This window comes from Mytilus edulis, chromosome 2 (genome assembly GCF_963676685.1).
Source record: "Mytilus edulis chromosome 2, xbMytEdul2.2, whole genome shotgun sequence".
Lineage (NCBI taxonomy): Eukaryota > Metazoa > Mollusca > Bivalvia > Mytilida > Mytilidae > Mytilus > Mytilus edulis.
Window position 1 is genome coordinate 88,167,660 of NC_092345.1, and position 17,734 is coordinate 88,185,393.

A 17,734-nucleotide genomic window follows, 5' to 3' on the forward strand; every position below is an offset into this window, starting at 1 on the left:
AACTTAATTTCTATAAAATGTGAAGCAAGAATATCATTTTGTAGAAATGATATTGTGTTTAAAATTCATGTATGTTACCAATTGTCTAGGGACTTTAAATCGATCTTCCTCAGTAACCTGACGAGATATCTCTAAACTGACAGTCTCTCCAAGTTTGACGTTACGTAGCAATGCCACAACTTCTGACTGGGACTTTCCATCCATGTCCACACCATTCACCTAAATAAGATCATAACATTGTTACATCATATATATTCTATATGTTTTCAAGTTGCATCAATACTGTGTGGTAGATTGTAAAAAATGATCACTTTTTATTTAAGTAATGTCTTTTCTTTTCTATTTTTTTTCAATGACCTGTTATTATGTGTGTATGTGCACTTTGCTCATTGTTGAAAGTTATACAGTGACCTGTAGTTTTTAATGTCTGTCTCATTTGGTCTCTTGTGGAGAATTGTCTCATTGGCAATTATACCACATCTTCTTTTTGTCAAACCTGCTAATTTTAGACAAATATTCACTCTGTGGTTACATTTTTTTTTAATTTAAATAACTTTCTCAACTATCCTAGATTTCTTCCAAACTTTGACGGAAGCTTGTTAATGATCAAAAGCTAGTATATAGAACAAAATTTTGTAAAAATATATTTCCTGTTTTTCAGTATATTATTTATAAATGGACTTAGTTTTTCTTCCTGTTAACATTACATAGTCTGCAGTTTAAGTTCTTAAAACATTTATTAGATTCATAAAGTAGGCGAGACACTGGGTTCCGCGGATTTTTTTTATATATATATCAGCTGTAAATGGTGGGTTTTTTTTAATGTACGTATGATGAAGATATTTTTATGTGAACTTATTAAAAGGTAAAAAGTATAAGGGTAAGAGTAAATAATTCAATATTCTATGATTAATGGAGAGGTTATACAATAAATACATAGATATACAGATTCATTAAACAGTTACCAAAACATAATCTTCATTCCATTATAATGTCCGGTAAAAATGTACTGTTAACTTTGTAAATTTTTGCTTTGTATACTTCAAGATTTAATGACACTGTTTGAGTTATTACAAGTTCATGTAGATTGACATATATATATATATATATTATATATTACCATGAGAAGCCTATCACCAGCCTTCAATGTGCCTTCCTCTATAGCTGCACCTTTTTGGAGAATATTTTTAATGTAGATAGGAGTAAAACCTCCAGCAGGATTGTCTCTAGTAGTCACACTGAATCCAAGACCAGATGGACCTATAACATTAAAACAACTCATTTTATAAAATTAGTAAAAGTGTGTCAGACCAGATGGACCTATATATATAACAATAAAATAACTCATTTCATAAAGGAGTAGGTCCGGTAAGGACCGATTTTGGCCTCAAATTTCAGGTTCATCTGAAGAAAGATTTTGACCACTTTTTAAACACTTAAGTGTCTATTTCATTCGATTCAATTAGTTGATGTGAAAGATTTTAACTGATTTAGTCATTAAAAACGATCTGATTCAAGCTCAAATATGAAAAATCTACCAAATATGAAGAAAATGTCACTTTTCAGATGGTTTTTGTCAAAAATGAAAGTGGCCGCATCCGTGTTCATCCTCAACCTTTATATATGTTATGTATTATCATAAAATACAACTTGCATTTCAATATTAAGGATGAACACGAATGCGGCCACTTCCGTTTTACACGAAAACCGTATAAAATTTAACTAAAATGCTAGAATTGTGAAGATTTCAGTAATTTAGCATGACTTAATGGTGCTAGTACCTGATATATGTGCATTGTATTGTCTAAAACAGCCCATATTTATGTAGCAGAAGCATTCTACTGTCCAATAAATAACCAAAAGTTTACATTTTAACAATTTTGTAAAACTGCTATATTTTGGGGCCAAAAAGGGGTCTTACTGGACCTACTCCTTTAGTAAAAGTGTGTTTCTAAAATATTCTTTTTATTTCCATTTATCCTAAGAGAACATTACTTTTTTAGTATGACATTTAACTTAAATGTATGCTACAGTTATTCAATCTTTCAATCATAGCCACATGTTTTAATACATTGGATTCAAAGCATACAAACTTTAAAGTTATGTCATAAATGCAACTGTACAAATCTTTTCAGTTTCAATGAACAAGAATAAAAGCTAGATTATATCAACTATTTATAAAATTTCAACAGAAAGTTTTCGTAGGAAATACCTTTTTTCAACTGGAGCGAAATTTTTGTGCCAATTTTCTTGGTATTAGTTGGAGCTATAATTGCATTCTCTTGTGATGACAGTGAAGTCTTGGGATCTCTAACTGGCACTGCTGGTGGAGTTTTCTTTGTTGGGGACTGTGGTTTGCTTGGTAGACCAGGTCTAATAGGTGGTCCTGGTTTAATTGGTTGTGGATCTCTGGCGACTGGTCTCCCATCGGTCGAATCTGACCCTAATGGACTATTGCTTGAACTGGGACCAGAATCAGTAGGTGTACTAGTTTTGTCAGGACCAGTTGGAGATAAACAATTAGAACTGTCTAGTTTTGGTGGTGGCAAGGACAATGGAGATGGTTTTGTTGGAGAATATCCCCTTGGTTTTGGTAGTGTCGGTGGTGGTTGTTTGGGTAATGCTGGTGCTGGTTTCTTTTTAACAATTCGTATTTTGATTTCATCTCCTTTCATAGATTCACTAAATGTTTGTCTGGCACTGTAAAAAAAAATTATATTTATAGTCTTTAAACTGCTGTTCATTTTTTGTATTTGTTTCAATATTTATTACTTTTTTTCTTTTACAATGACATATACAGAATTTTAGATGATGTAATATTAACTTTTAGGTTGAAAATGAGTCACTACACATAATATGAATAATTTTTATCTTGTTTTTTGTTGTCATTTGCAATAATACAACAGAGGTGGTATGCAAATTTTTGGAAGAAGAAGAACTTGTCAACTAAAGAAAAATGTTGAGATAGGCAATTGTTAACTTTATCAGTGCTCATAATAAATATCTACTGAAAAATATGAGACACACAACAGAAAGTGAACGACAGAATTTTTTTTGCAAAAGGTTACACTGGTCACTTTTGACATTGTGAGTTGAAAATAAATAAATAATAATGTGATGTATTCTTCTTGACAAGTTGTGACTCTGATATTACCTTATAAAGCTGACATTAACTAAACTTATTCCATTGATTTCTACAATTCTATCATTTTCTCGTAGACGACCATCTTTGTCAACTCTCCCTCCAGGTTCAACGCCATGTACCAGTAAGCCATTCTCTCTGTAAATTGTAAATTACATAGAACAGTTAACTAACCAGTCTTATAAATTATATAGGATTAAGATTTTCCTGTTTCAATGAATATCTTTCAACCAAGTGCAAGTTTAAATTCTTTAAAAAATATGAATTTTTAAGAACGATATAAATTGATACCTTTTATTTTGCTTTCAATTGATTGTTTAATTGAACTACTTGTATGTTTAATTTGTACGTTCATATATCAATTATTGAAGAGTCATTTGCTTTGACTGATGGTTTTCTCAACTTTTTACTGAAGATGATAAGTTACTTACTTCCCTTCTTCATTGTAATCGGGAACAACATGGATACCAAGTGGGCCTCCTTCTGTTGGTAAATTTATCAATATACTTCTGAAAAAATTAAGAACAACACATTTGATGTAGAGACTGGATTAATTGCATCAAAATAGATCTGATTTAGACCTAATTATTTTGTCTAGCCAAATATTATGTTTCTGCCAATAAATGCAAAAGAGCATAAAGTGAAAGTAATTTTCTGTTTATAAGTTTCACTGAAACAATCACCATTTAAGGTCACTGAAGGGTCATGAAAATATGTCAGAAATAAAGTCCTTGCAACCAATCCACTAACTGAATTTTGTTGATCAATCATGTAGTTACTGAGGAACATACTTTCCGTGTCAGATCATGAAAGATTTCGAGCACTGATGCATGAAATTGAGGGTAATATGATAAAATTTGCATGTCAGACATATGGTGATATACTGTAAATTCAGAAATTATTGCATGCATTTAATATTGCCATTTTGTCATTATTATATAGACTAATATGCCATTTTCATTTTTGCAAAATTGAGGAAAATCCTATTAAAGTTATATACATAATTTCAAAATGCGAGTTTAAATTATTGCGATTTTAACCCTGTCGCAATTTTCGCAATAATAAAAGCATCGCAATAATTTCTGAATTTACAGAAATCCAGACTAAATAACCAATCAAATCTTATTATTTAGAGCTGTCTTGTATATTTACTGTCTCATCCTTAAATCTTAAAAACTTGACCTCACCATTGGGGTTTCATCATGACAATAACTGGCATAGCTGCGGCATAGCTGCGGCATAGCTGCGGACCGCAAATAGTCAAAAAATAACATAAGGACCTAAGAGCTACGGTTCCGCAGCTATAACTGGCATTGACAGAACTCATGCATCGATCATTATTGTGAATGTTTCCATCACCAGAAAAGTAAAACCTATGTCAATGCTAATATCAATGTCTATGTTAATACCTATGACTACTTTTGATGAAGAAGATAAAATGAGGTTATCTGAATATATGACAACATCATATTTAACAATTCACTGCTTTCAGGACTTTGGATAGACTTTTAAGTGTAATTTAATACATTAATCATAATATTCATCATAGATTCCTTGTAAGAATATAAACCTATATAGCATATCTGATATTAAAGTGGTCTATGAAACTTAATCTCTTTAGACTTTTTTATAAACTGAGTAATTATCATCTCACATAAATGTTTGAACCTTATATTGATAAAAAATATATAAATAATCAGGTATAATGATCTTACCCTTGAATATGTGGTTGGTGAACTCTGCTGATAACATCTGGGATATCTTTCTTCACATCAGTACTGACTCCACCCAATGGCTCTTTTCTTTCCATCTGAATCAAAATATATATCATTGTATTATGACTAAAATTTTATAGAAAATCAACTAGATAGAGTGAAAAAATAAGATAATCAACAAGAATGTGTCCCCAGTATATGGATGCCCCATCCGCACTATCATTTTTTATGTTCAGTGGACCGTGAACATGGGGGGAAATCTCTAATTTGTTATTAAATTAGAAAGATCATATCATAGGGAACATGTGTACTAAGTTTCAAGTAGATTGGACTTCAACTTTATCAAAAACTATCTTGACTAAAACTTCAACCTGACAAACTGACGAACGAATGAATGAAGAGACGAATGAACAGATGGACAGACGCACAGACCAGAAAACATAATGCTCATAAATGGGGCATAAAAATCCTGTTAGCTTGAACTTGAACTAGAATGAAAGCAGACCACACCAACTCAGCTTACTTCGCCATTGTTGCTTTCAGCATATTTTATTCTTGCCAACATGACACACTGAACATGCTGAAACTGATTATGTTAAAAAGGGTTTAATTTAGGGACTGAGCCTAGACTCCCTACAGGGAATTGTTGGTTCCCTAAGACTGATGAAATTCAGCTTCTATAGATGAAATGCATATGCTAAAATCTTCTTCCCCAAAAGATAAAGCAATCTAATTTTTTTTACTCTGCTAAATACAACATTTTCTGAAAAGCAATGCATTTGAATAATTTTCCCCTTAATTTATTTCACACCCGCATGACTAGTACTATTTTGATAGTATTCAATTTTTTCTCATATGTTGAATTCAAACTATGATATCTCCATGTGTGCACTTCAAGATTTTTTTTTCAATTTTAATGCTTATTTTCTTAGCAGGTAATAAAATCATAAATGCCCCAAAATGACTCAAAACTACAATTTTGACCAATTCTAGCCAATTTTAAGAATTCATCCTAGAAACAAAATTTAGAAGCAGAACATTCTTAAACTAAACCAAAATTCTATATAATATCAAATTAACATTATATCCTTTTGAAAACAAAACCATTCATTTTGGGAAGAGACTTCCTTAGATGCAAAATTTTACATATTGCTGTTGCATCTCAGAAGTCTCTTATCAAAATGTCACCAATATACATATCATATCATACCCTTTGCCTTGTTTTGTGCCCTTAGTGTTCTATAAAACTTCTAATTATAACCCCTTGCCCTTGTTTTATTTCTATCCCACATTTTGCCCTTGTTACATTTATATTCTATTCTTTGTGTTGTTTTATTTTACATTCTCCCCTTGACCTCTGTCCTTATTTGATTTTACATCCTTTCCTTGACTATTATCCTTGTTTTAGTATCATCTTGAAATAGTATAAGTTTAATAACAATAGCAATTCTTCTTTCAGTTATCAAAATAAAAATAACTATAGTATGATACATACAAAGGCTTTTTATAATATTATATACAATAAAATAAAGTTATTCATATATAAAAACATTTGATACATTGTACTTATATTCTAGTTGACACCTCTCTTACATATAACATAAGGTCAGTGTATATAATGATAATCGGTGTGGACTGAAGAGCATGGACACACTGGACTAATAGTAAATAAATCATTTGTAATGTAATAAAGAGATAAATGTCTATCATCCTGATGTACCTATTATTACCTATATATTTACTGTGTCAACAAATGAACAATTTATCAATTAGTTTCCCTGGGTGTCATTTTTTTTTTTCGTTTTTAAAGGTTAATAGCTTTTGAAAAGTTTTCCATTCTGGCTTACTCCTGATACAAACAGTTTGTAATGGGTATAAAGAACCCCCACAAAACTTTTATTTTCTACATCTATTTAACTGTTTTCACCTGTACGTGAATATCCATCACATTTATTTTTATATGTTGACAGTAGGATCTGAGTTTTTGCCAAGGTATATGTAGTAAGACTGACTAAATTGGTTTAACCCAAACATGAACCACTGTGCACATGCTTAATGGGGGATTATTTATATATTTTTTTTGGTAAAATTTTCCGAAGTTCCTTTCTTTTACATAGAGCAGAAAAACTCATTTTCTTGTATTTTTTATTATATATCCATTATGTAACAAGAATGAATGTGTTGTTGTGATAAGCTTATTCCAGTCATAATTTAAAAAGTTGTAAACTGAAAGTAAGCTATTGATGGAACCCAAAAGCTCTTACAACCTCACACAAATGTAACTTATCACTTAATATTGCAAAGCTGTTGACCAGATATGAAGTAATACTGTTCCATACCACTGTAGAAATATGTTATGAAATTTTAATTCAACATATAGAAAAAAATCAAAATATCAGCACATAGGAAACACTTCAACTTGCTTTCTAGTTAACAACTCTCTTTTTTTTTTATAAATGTCAATAAGATAATAATAAGTGTGGACAGAAGAACATGGACAAACTTGACTAATAGTTGACAAATCATGTGTATTGTTATAAAGCTATAAATGAAGTGATTCTGTTCAGTACCACATACTAATAATAGGTTCATCAAGCTTTTGACAGATCTCAGAAGTGTTCACACTACAACTCGTTTATGTGTTACATATTTGTTATTTCTTCATTTTTTTATATAAATAAGGCCGTTAGTTTTCTCGTTTGAATTGTTTTACATTGTCTTATCGGGGCCTTTTATAGCTGACTATGCGGTTTGGCCTTTGCTCATTGTTGAAGGCCGTACGGTGACCTATAGTTGTTAATGTCTGTCATTTTGGTCTTTTGTGGATAGTTGTCTCATTGGCAATCATACCACATCTTCTTTTTTTATATCATCACTGTCAAGCTGCTGATTAAATATAAAGTGATTTTCCTCTATACTACCTGTGACAATATATAATATGTATTGTGTGATGGACAGACAAAGTGAATGCAATATAGCCCTACTCAATTGTTAGCAATGAAGTGTGGTTAACTAAAATTAACTTGAAGACTTACCTTATGTTCACATATTCATAGATTTTTTTTTTTAAATAATCCTTTAACATGCAATGAAATAATAGTTCCCCTTTAACTAAAACTATATTCATTTGCTGTGAAGTCTAACCTGTATGAACACTTGTGTACATGTACCTCCAATTCATTTCCAGGTATATTTCAATTATGCTAATTAACATATATTCTTCTCACATACAGATATTTGTTTATTTCATTATGTTTCACCAATTACCTGTACTCTGTCCTGTTGTTTCTCCTGAGCCACCAACCATTTGTACATATCTGGCCTGTTCCCAAGGGACTGCCGCCATGAGTCCCTGGCGAATCTGTTAAATGGATTAGTGGTGGCAGGATTCTGAGTTCCATTTCCGGGTGAAGAAGTTCCATCAGAGGAATGTTCCTCAATCACCTGTAAGAACATAACATATGAAAGGTAAACAATAAATACATATCTTAATACATGTCAAATAGGTAAATTAACCCAATACACATCACTTATAGTCTGTTTCCTAATGTACATATGTATAATAATCTGACAATTATACCATTGTCATTGTTTGTCATCTTGTCACTCTTATAAATCAATCGGGACTAACGATTGTCCATTTTAGATATGGATAGACTCCTCCACCAAATTATCTAAAGACAATCATTTTCACACTTTGGTTTACATAAAGCCATTCACATCTTTCCCAGCCTCAAATTCAACTATTTCTTTACTGCTCTGATACAACATGGATTAATTATATACAAATCAACCACAGTATAACAAAGTGAATATATTATTTTATAACTTTTATTTATAACAAATTAATTATGTAATCTTCTGGTCATTGAAAAATGTTTTTTATTATAAATGAATCTCAACTACTATGAAAAATATCATAAGGTCACAAAAAAATGATTACATGACAATTGTAAAATGCATTTTGGTCAATGTTTAAATTACGATATAACCAACAAAACTGTTCTTTAATAAAATACATTAAAATCTCTTTATTATCAAGTATGTTTCAAATATATATTTGCTACATGAGAGACTTCAATGACATCTTTCTAATGAAGCCTTAAATACTGTAAATTCAGAAATTATTGCATGCATGAATTATGCGATTTTGTCATTTTAGACTAAAATGTTATTCTAATTTTTGCAATATTGAAAAAAATCCTTTTTGATTCACACACAAAAAAAAATGCAAGTTTAAATAATTGTGATTATATCCCTGTCCCATTTTTGTCAATAATAAAAACATCGCAATAATTTTTTGAATTTACAGTACTCAACAGGCTAGACTGGTGTCATTCACAGTTCTTGAGAGTTACTGTTTGCGTGGTAACTTAATATTTTTATAAAAAGTACAGAAAAATCAAAAGGTGCCAGACAGATACTAATAAAGAAAGAATATTATGTTTAATTTCCTTTCTATCTTAAAACACAGTACCTGCATATTTATTTACAAAACTGTACATTACTAATCTACCAATAATTGAATTAATGGTCATCTGTGATATTAATCAAAGGAGTTCCTTTTTTTATGTTTTCTATATACATGAGTCATTCTTTTGGACAATACCCAAATGATTTAAGGATGTGAAATCACTCAAAACACAGAGAATTTTATCTTATAATACAGCATTATCTATTTGCATTGAATAACAAAGCATCAGACAAAATACTTATTTCTACATCTGCATTCAAGTATAAATGGCAAGTACATACTGTAAATTTCAGAAATTTTATACAATTTTTTTAGATTGTTCGATAAGAGAAAAAAGAATGAGAATTCTGAAAATGTTGCAACTATCAAAATATAAAATTACAGTTTTTATTTTTGTGAATCAACCTCTGTAGAAATTTACACAATAATTTTAACCAGATGCTTCACAGGGCGCAGCTTTATAAGACCGCAGAGGTCGAACCCTGAACAGTTTGGGCTATTATGGACACAACATTCAAGCTGGATACAGCTCTCAATTTGGATTGTGATAAAATAGTTGACACAGCATAGGTTTCTGACACAGAATGAATGTGGTCTAATGAACTTAAAAAATTTTTTTTTTGCTTGAGCAATTCACTATGCTGTTGAATATGAATCCTCCCCCAAATAAAAGTATTTGAAGAAATTTTTGTTTTAATTTCTGAAATCTGAAATGAGAAAAATTGAATTGAACTGAGTTTAGAGGTAAAAAGCATTATATACACATTTTATTAAATTTAGTTGAGACAAACTTAAGTTAAGAGAACAGAAACTAAAAAATTCTTCCAATTTTTCCATTTGTAAAGGGGCATAACCCTAGAATGGTAATCAAAGTGCTTGTAATCACTGAATGGTAAAGACTGCTTTAAATCAGTTGGTAGTAAAGTGAATATTGCATTGTATATTGTATATAGCATTGATTTAAGTTGATTCAACTACTATTCTGGACAAAGAAAGATAACTCCAATTTTCAGAGAAGATTTCATAAAGCATTTGTTTTAGGCGATTCAACAACCATTCTGAACACAGAAAGATAACTCTAATTTATTGTCTTGAAACTACAAAAATGCTTATTTTTTGGCCCCTTTTTGGCCCTATATTCCTAGACTGTTTGCCACATAACCCACAAAATATATCCCAACCTTCTACTTATGGTATTAAACATTGTGGTACAATTTCAGAACAATCAAAATACTTATACACAACTTTTTGTACTGACACTAGATACATGCTAGTTTTGGGTCCCTTTGGGCCCCTAATTCCTAAAGCTTAGAGACCATAACCCCCAAAATCAATCCCAAGCTTCCTTTTGTGGTTATAAACATTGTGTTAAAATTTTATTGATTTCTATTTACTGTAGAAAGGGGTGTATAGTCCGCGGTTTTTTACCCTGGGAATGAAATTGATGGAACGGGTGCAGACTATGCAGTACTATAGGATTTCATGACATTTTTTTTCCAGAGTTGGGATACGATGTTGAACGAGGTTTGGCCAAGTAAACAGAAACATCATGTGTTGTCAATGTTATAATGTATTCTTGACAACTCTTTGTATTATTTAGAAATAAAATAAACAATCTAACTGTATTTTTGATTTCAGAAATCCTGGTAGTGTAGTTCCTGAGAAAAATGTGACGAAAAATATTCATGGGACGGACGGACTGACTGAAAGACTGACGGACTGATGGACTGACAGAAGGACAGACAGAGGTAAAACAGTATACCCCCCTTTTTTTCAAAGCGGGGGTATAATAATTACTTAATTATTTTATAAAAACGAAAGCTTCAGTTGGAACAGTCTGACATAAAACTCATGATAAAAGATGTTTTCAGTATATACATTAGAAAATTAGTAGCACATCTGATAGTTTGATGAGTAGTCTGGTAAGACTAATTTAATCATCTAATTATCTCAATAATTGATGTAGGACTGTTGCTTAACTTCATACTCATTTCCTTAATGGAAACTAGATGTTTCATCATTAAATACAGACAATTGAAAAAACAAACTTATCCGCCTAATGAATTAGCAGTTGGTTACTATCTTCTGAAAGCATCTTTTAATATTGTTTGAATTCTAGCAGACATGTGTTTACTAGTGCTTTACATAAGTAACGTATCTGTGAAGGATTTCACTTTTTCTTTTCTTTGCTGGTATATCTATACCTCTTCATTTTCAAATCAATTAAATAGTATACAACCATACCATTTTTATTTACTTTGTAATTTTAACAATTTTTTAGAAACTAGCTATAACATAAAAGATACAAAGGTTGACTAGATAAATTTGACACAGGTATTTGGGCAGTAACTTTCCAAATCTATCATATTACACTGCTATAAATATAGGTTTATTATCTTCATCATTTAAAAATTGTTCATGTATAAGACTGTATCATGACATTGAATCTTTATTGTTTTAGAACATGTTTTTTTATAATATCATTTTCTGCTACTTTCACAAAGTAAAAGGTACTTAACATCACAGCTTACTCTGTCCCTGTTTAATGAAATGAAATAAAAGGAACAACTTTTTTAAATTAGAAAATCAAAACACATTAATAATATTATTTCCATTTACAGTTTCTAGATGGGACTAATTATGCACTAAATAATTTTTAAATTTCAAATATTTTAATGTCCTTTCTCTTGTATATAAGATACTGAAACCAAATGATCTATGGACAATCTTGAGTGTAATCTAATAAAAGAGCTTAAATAAATTCAAAAAGAGGTTAATTCATGCCTGACTGTGAAAATATTTAGTGTTATGATACTAACCAAGATAAACTTTAACCTAGATTGACACAATGAAATCAGGATACAATATGGCCTTTCATAAAGTTAGTCTAAGGAAACGTGGTATTTAAAAAGTGAAAAGGTGTTTAACATACAAAAGGATAATTTGCTGTTAATTCAGATAAATTCTAAAGTTGTTTAAATAATAATTGCCAAAGACATGTAAATTAACAGCATTGACAAATGTTGTCTACAATCCACAATTTTACAAATAGATATATTGAAAAGAACGGTGTACGTAGTACTCTAAAAATCAACAAAATAACAAAAAATTTAAATGGTAAAACTCTCTTTTATTTCATATAATGGAATAACAAAAGCTTATGCATAATCCAGCTTGCAATTTCAGGACATAAGCAGTTAAAAAAACAAATAGTTAATCATATTGATCAATTGGATGTTAAATTTCACTTCTGCATATGTAAAAGGTAGTAACAAGCAAATAATTTTTAACAACTGATTTTTCAATATTCTATATCATTTTAATACAATTTTCTTGTAAAGATATAAATTTAAACAGGTGAGAATACATTTCCTGCTAATTATTGCCTCACATGCACACTCACAGATTGTTATTCTATTTATCTTCACATGAAGCCCCAATTAACTGTATCCAGTATAACCTTCTATTTGAAGTACCAATAATAGAACTATTTAACAGACCAATAAATTGAATAAATTTACATAAGTGAACACTTCAGCAGGAAAGCAGTTTACCCTGATATTATCACAAACATTTACAGATTTAAAGGTGAAAGTGACTTGTAATAAGTTGACAAATTTACAATGTTTAAGATCTAGACAGGTAAACCAATGTATACTTATAGAATAACCATACGTTGTCTCAAGATATTAGTTTGATTTTGTCAAGGCTTAAAACAGGTAGAATGTAAGGCTATGACTAACAAAAACTGTTCCAAATGATTATTTTTTTTGGTGTAAAATCAACAATTATGAATTTGAAGCAAACAACATCAAAATTCTGTATTATTTCATAACGCCATAGATAAAAATGGTCAAAAAACATTATATATATGTCACATATAAGGCTTAACAAGATCGGTATTGGCAAATAATACAGTTCAACTGAGTTGCAGTATGTTTAGCAATTATAGTGTAATTATAATGCAATAACTGTTTTTGCCCGAAACTCCCATTTAACACCACCAAATCATATTCAAATAATTTTGTTCTTGAAGAGGAATTGTTTCAAGAGAATAAATATGCAAAAAGTTTTCTATTTGGTTTTTACTTCACATCAATTAGAGCTAACAACACATAAAATATTACACAGAAATGACTGAATAACTGAGGGTATAATTTCACCATTTCCTCAAGATAATATTTTCTGCTATACAAATATGCAATATTTAAGTTTCAATATGACATTTTTTACGTCTCTTGTGGGTAAAGCTTTTTCTTATGTTTAAATAACACTTTATTTCTTTTTCATTCAAGACCATTCTATTTCCAGATCTATCTAGTCTTATACAAGTATCTGTATAAATAAACTGTTATCACAGAGATATGTCTCGTCTTTTTTAATTTTGATTATGCAAATGTTGAAATCCAAATAGCAATACTCTAACATCTTACATAAGTTATGCAAATATTCAAAGTCATTGAACCATGACTGAGTTATATGGCTAAACAATCTCCATGTAAATGAAATATGCCAATGCTAATACAACTGCATACCAAATACCATTGACTTATTATAAGTCATTCCCAAATCTAAATACAAACATTAACTTGTAAACTATGTAAAAGTTTCAAAGTCAATGAACCATGAAGAGGGGGTGGGGCTATATAGTCTCCATGGAAACACTACTTGCAAATGCCAATAAATTTGCATACCAAAAGCAGTTTATCTTAAACAGATCTAATCACAAACTAATACATGTAAACTAAGATAAGTTTCAAAGTCATTAGACTGTGACTGAGGGGCAAGGCCAAATATTCTCCATGGAAATGAGATGTGCCAAAGCTTATAAAACTGAATACCAATTAACATTGGCCTACCACTAATGGTTCCCCTTGAACTGACCTAATCACAAACTAATACATGATAACTTAGAAAAAATTTCAAAGTCAATAGACCATGACTAAGAGGGCGGAGCCAAATTATCTTCATGGAAACTAGATATGCCTATGCTTATACAACTGCATACCAAATATCATTGACCTACCACTTGTGGTTCCCCATAAACTGACCTAACCACAAACTAATACATGTCAAATAAGCAAAAGTTTCGAACTCAATAGACCATAACTGAGGGGGCAGGGCCAAATAATCTCCATGGAAATGACATGTGCCAATGCTTATACAACTGCATACCAAATATGATTGACCTACCACTTGCTGTTCACCATAACCTACACCTAATCACAAACTAATACATTGACGCTGTTGCTGGCGCTGCCGGCAGAAACAGCATACCTACATGTATGTCTCGCTTTTTTGACTCCGTCAAGCGAGACAACAATACCATTACTAGAGGGGTCACTTATGCATGGTCACTAAAAATATGATGTCATACAGGAAAACTGTTGATGGCACCCTAAGCATATAGCTTAAAATTAAATGCATGTTCCTGGATTTGAACTAGCTATAGTGGGATGATGATAATATTGATGATAATGGAATGTTGCTTTATGTCCAGTGAGAAATACTTCTTTATTATCAGGATGAGGACATGGCTTTTAACAAAGAGTGGTAGACGATAAAAGTCATCCCTATGTATTACTGTCATGTGAAACAATAATATTTTATCTTAATTTTTTTCAGGCCAATTTTCTTTTAACTTCAAACTATCACAAATGTTTAAACATTTTAAAATTTTCTATAAATTTGTGTATTACATATATTCATTTCTCTTTTTTCAATGATTACATATATTCTTTATTCCAAAAGCAATATAGTTATAGTTAACATTACAATAAATTGTAGAAACTTTATATAATACAATAGATTAATACAATTCCAGGGCATGATACACATTAAAAAGTTACAAATTCTTTGAGCATTGTATAAATACACTATAATCTTTTATATTACAAACAGATAAAATTTGTATAGGGTTAAATGCAGATGGATTTCTCTAGTACAAATGTAATAAGATTCACATGAATTCATATGAATTTCTTAATATTTTATACATTCCATATTTTAAAAGGGAAATTATCCTCTACAGAATTACAGTCACAAATGTTACATATTCTAGCATTCCTGTTTATATTTAAAATCCTTCCAGTTTAAATGTTCATGGTATGTGCATGTAATTGATACTTGCTAATTGATGCTTTTTATCTACAATTAACAGGGTCTACTCAGATAAAACTGCAAACCAGGACTGTCAAACATGTATTTGTAAAATTAGAGGACTACTCAAAAATTATAAATTTAACTTATTCATTTTTACACTCAAAATTGTTACATGTACTGGTAAAATGTTTGAGGTCAAGCTGTGTTAAAATGAAAGGTGTTAAATAATATAAGTAATTGTACAGGACACCTTAGTTATAATACCTAAAATGTCATTGCCACCCAATATAAATTCCATTATCATTTTTTTGCATATTTACTACGATAATATCCATCTGTGTCTAAAATGGCTAAATTCAGCCTTGCATCAAAATGTGAAAAAGCAGTTGAAATATGGACAAAATTACACTCCACCACAAATTACAGATCCTAAACTCCAAAAGAACATGTTGTAGATTGCATAATGTAAGTGACCGAAGGTAATTAATCTATCCATTCTATTTTCAAATATTCAAATATTTGTTTTTAGTAATTCACAAACTGTATAGTTTACTTACATTTTTGACTTCACATATTGCAGGAGCTGTAATATTGTCATTCAGAGTATGGAGTGTGGGTTCACTTCCTCTTCGCACTCTCAACCTCGAACCTTAAAATAAATGTATAATGGATGTGATTCAGTAAAGAACATTTTGTATATGGGTAGTTAAAAAGTTCAATTATACTTGACCGACTTTTTTTTAATGATTCAGAATTTTTGATTTGATGTGATTTAAGGGATAAATAGGGTATAACACAGAAGCTTGATATTTCCAAACAAAATAATCAATCAGAAAAAGCATAGATAGCCTTTACAGTATGGATTTTCTCATTGTTGAAGGTCATACAGTTGCCTTTACGTTTAATTGCTTACTTCCACTTTATTTGAACTTTAGGTGGATAATTATTTCATTAGGAATCATACCAGATCTCCTTGTTTTCATATTAGAGTTAATAAATGATAAAGAACAATTCAAAGTTTTAATCAGATGCTTAAGCATCAAGGCATAAAAATCTTCATTACTGACTATATTAGCAAGGACTAATCTATTTTACTAGACACATACCAGCTGAGAGATCTTTAGGTGTGACGACCACTGTATCATCTTCATTTACATTGTGATATGTTTTAGGAGGTCTCTCTACAGGTTCTGGACTAGCTGTTCCTGTTGATGAGGCACTAGCACCATCTCCATTGTGTGGTTGGTAGTTATTTGCTCCCTGCTCCTCATAATCTGCTACAAGCTACAAATATAAAATGGGTGTTTGCTGTTTTAGAGTAATTTTAGTATCAATATTTCTTTACGTAAAACCATATTAATAAATATGCTAATTTGGATTAATGACAGCTACCATATAGGATATTGTACCAGATGATAAATATATTTGACCCCAAGTTCTATTTATAGTAATGTCAGCCATGTTGGCAAACAGTCATATGTTTACTAAATATTACATAAATAAAAATCTTTCCCCCCAATCTAATTTAACAATAAAGTTAACTTTTTTTCCTGGTTTTAATGGATCGTTGAGAAATAAATACTAAAATTAATAACCTCAAGGTAGTGAGTTTTTCTTTTTTTTTCGTGTGTATTGTTTGCTTGCTGTCTCATTGATGCATATGCCACATCTTTTATTCAGAGACGTTATCAAGTACCTGTAAGTGTACTTCAAGTTAACATATGTTGAACCTATTTACGGCTCTTAAAACTATACTAGCAAAGTATTCTTTCAATTGAAAACAATTGTTTGATACCTGTCTGATGAAGATATTTTTGGGGGTTCTACAATAAAGACACGAGCTTCAAAGAGGCGACTTGGCAGCTGGTACTAGCAAATAAAGTAACATATAACTAGAATACTGATTACTGTATTACACAAAATATGACCACCAGGATAAAAATGGGAGATAAATACCTGTTCTTTATCATCAACCACATCAACCAGTAAATCATCAGGGTCTAGTATTCCACCATCAGTTGTTCTTAGGTTGTTTACTGATACCCAATAATCACCAGACTACAATACAAATACATCCAAATTAACTGATTTGTAGGTTTAAAGTTTACACAATATATACATTTTGTAAAAATGAAATTGCATGATACCGTTCAGATATAAAACATGTTAAAGGTATTTGGAACATCAACAAATAACCTGAGTAACTTATCCTATCCACAACTTTCTGGTTTCTTACTTGATCAAATATTTCCCATATAAATCTATCTTAATATACTTTCTGTGTACAAATCTAGTTACGAA

General features: G+C 30.6%; 1 protein-coding gene across 21 annotated transcripts in view; it reads right to left on the minus strand.

Annotated features, from left to right (window-relative positions):
• LOC139513304 (partitioning defective 3 homolog) overlaps positions 1–17,734 on the minus strand; it is a 51,812-nt gene that overhangs the window by 25,672 nt on the left and 8,406 nt on the right. For all 21 annotated transcript variants that reach the window (XR_011662424.1, XM_071301690.1, XM_071301685.1 and 18 more), the window contains 10 exons: positions 17,390–17,491; positions 16,540–16,717; positions 15,991–16,082; positions 8,125–8,301; positions 4,858–4,952; positions 3,574–3,651; positions 3,155–3,280; positions 2,213–2,700; positions 1,121–1,260; positions 79–219 (listed from right to left, as the gene is read on the minus strand). Coding sequence is in view for 20 of the 21 variants with exons in the window: in XM_071301690.1 (XP_071157791.1) it covers positions 79–219; positions 1,121–1,260; positions 2,213–2,700; positions 3,155–3,280; positions 3,574–3,651; positions 4,858–4,952; positions 8,125–8,301; positions 15,991–16,082; positions 16,540–16,717; positions 17,390–17,491 (1,617 nt within the window). In the remaining variant the exon portion in view is untranslated. The remainder of the gene's footprint in view (positions 1–78; positions 220–1,120; positions 1,261–2,212; positions 2,701–3,154; positions 3,281–3,573; positions 3,652–4,857; positions 4,953–8,124; positions 8,302–15,990; positions 16,083–16,539; positions 16,718–17,389; positions 17,492–17,734) is intronic.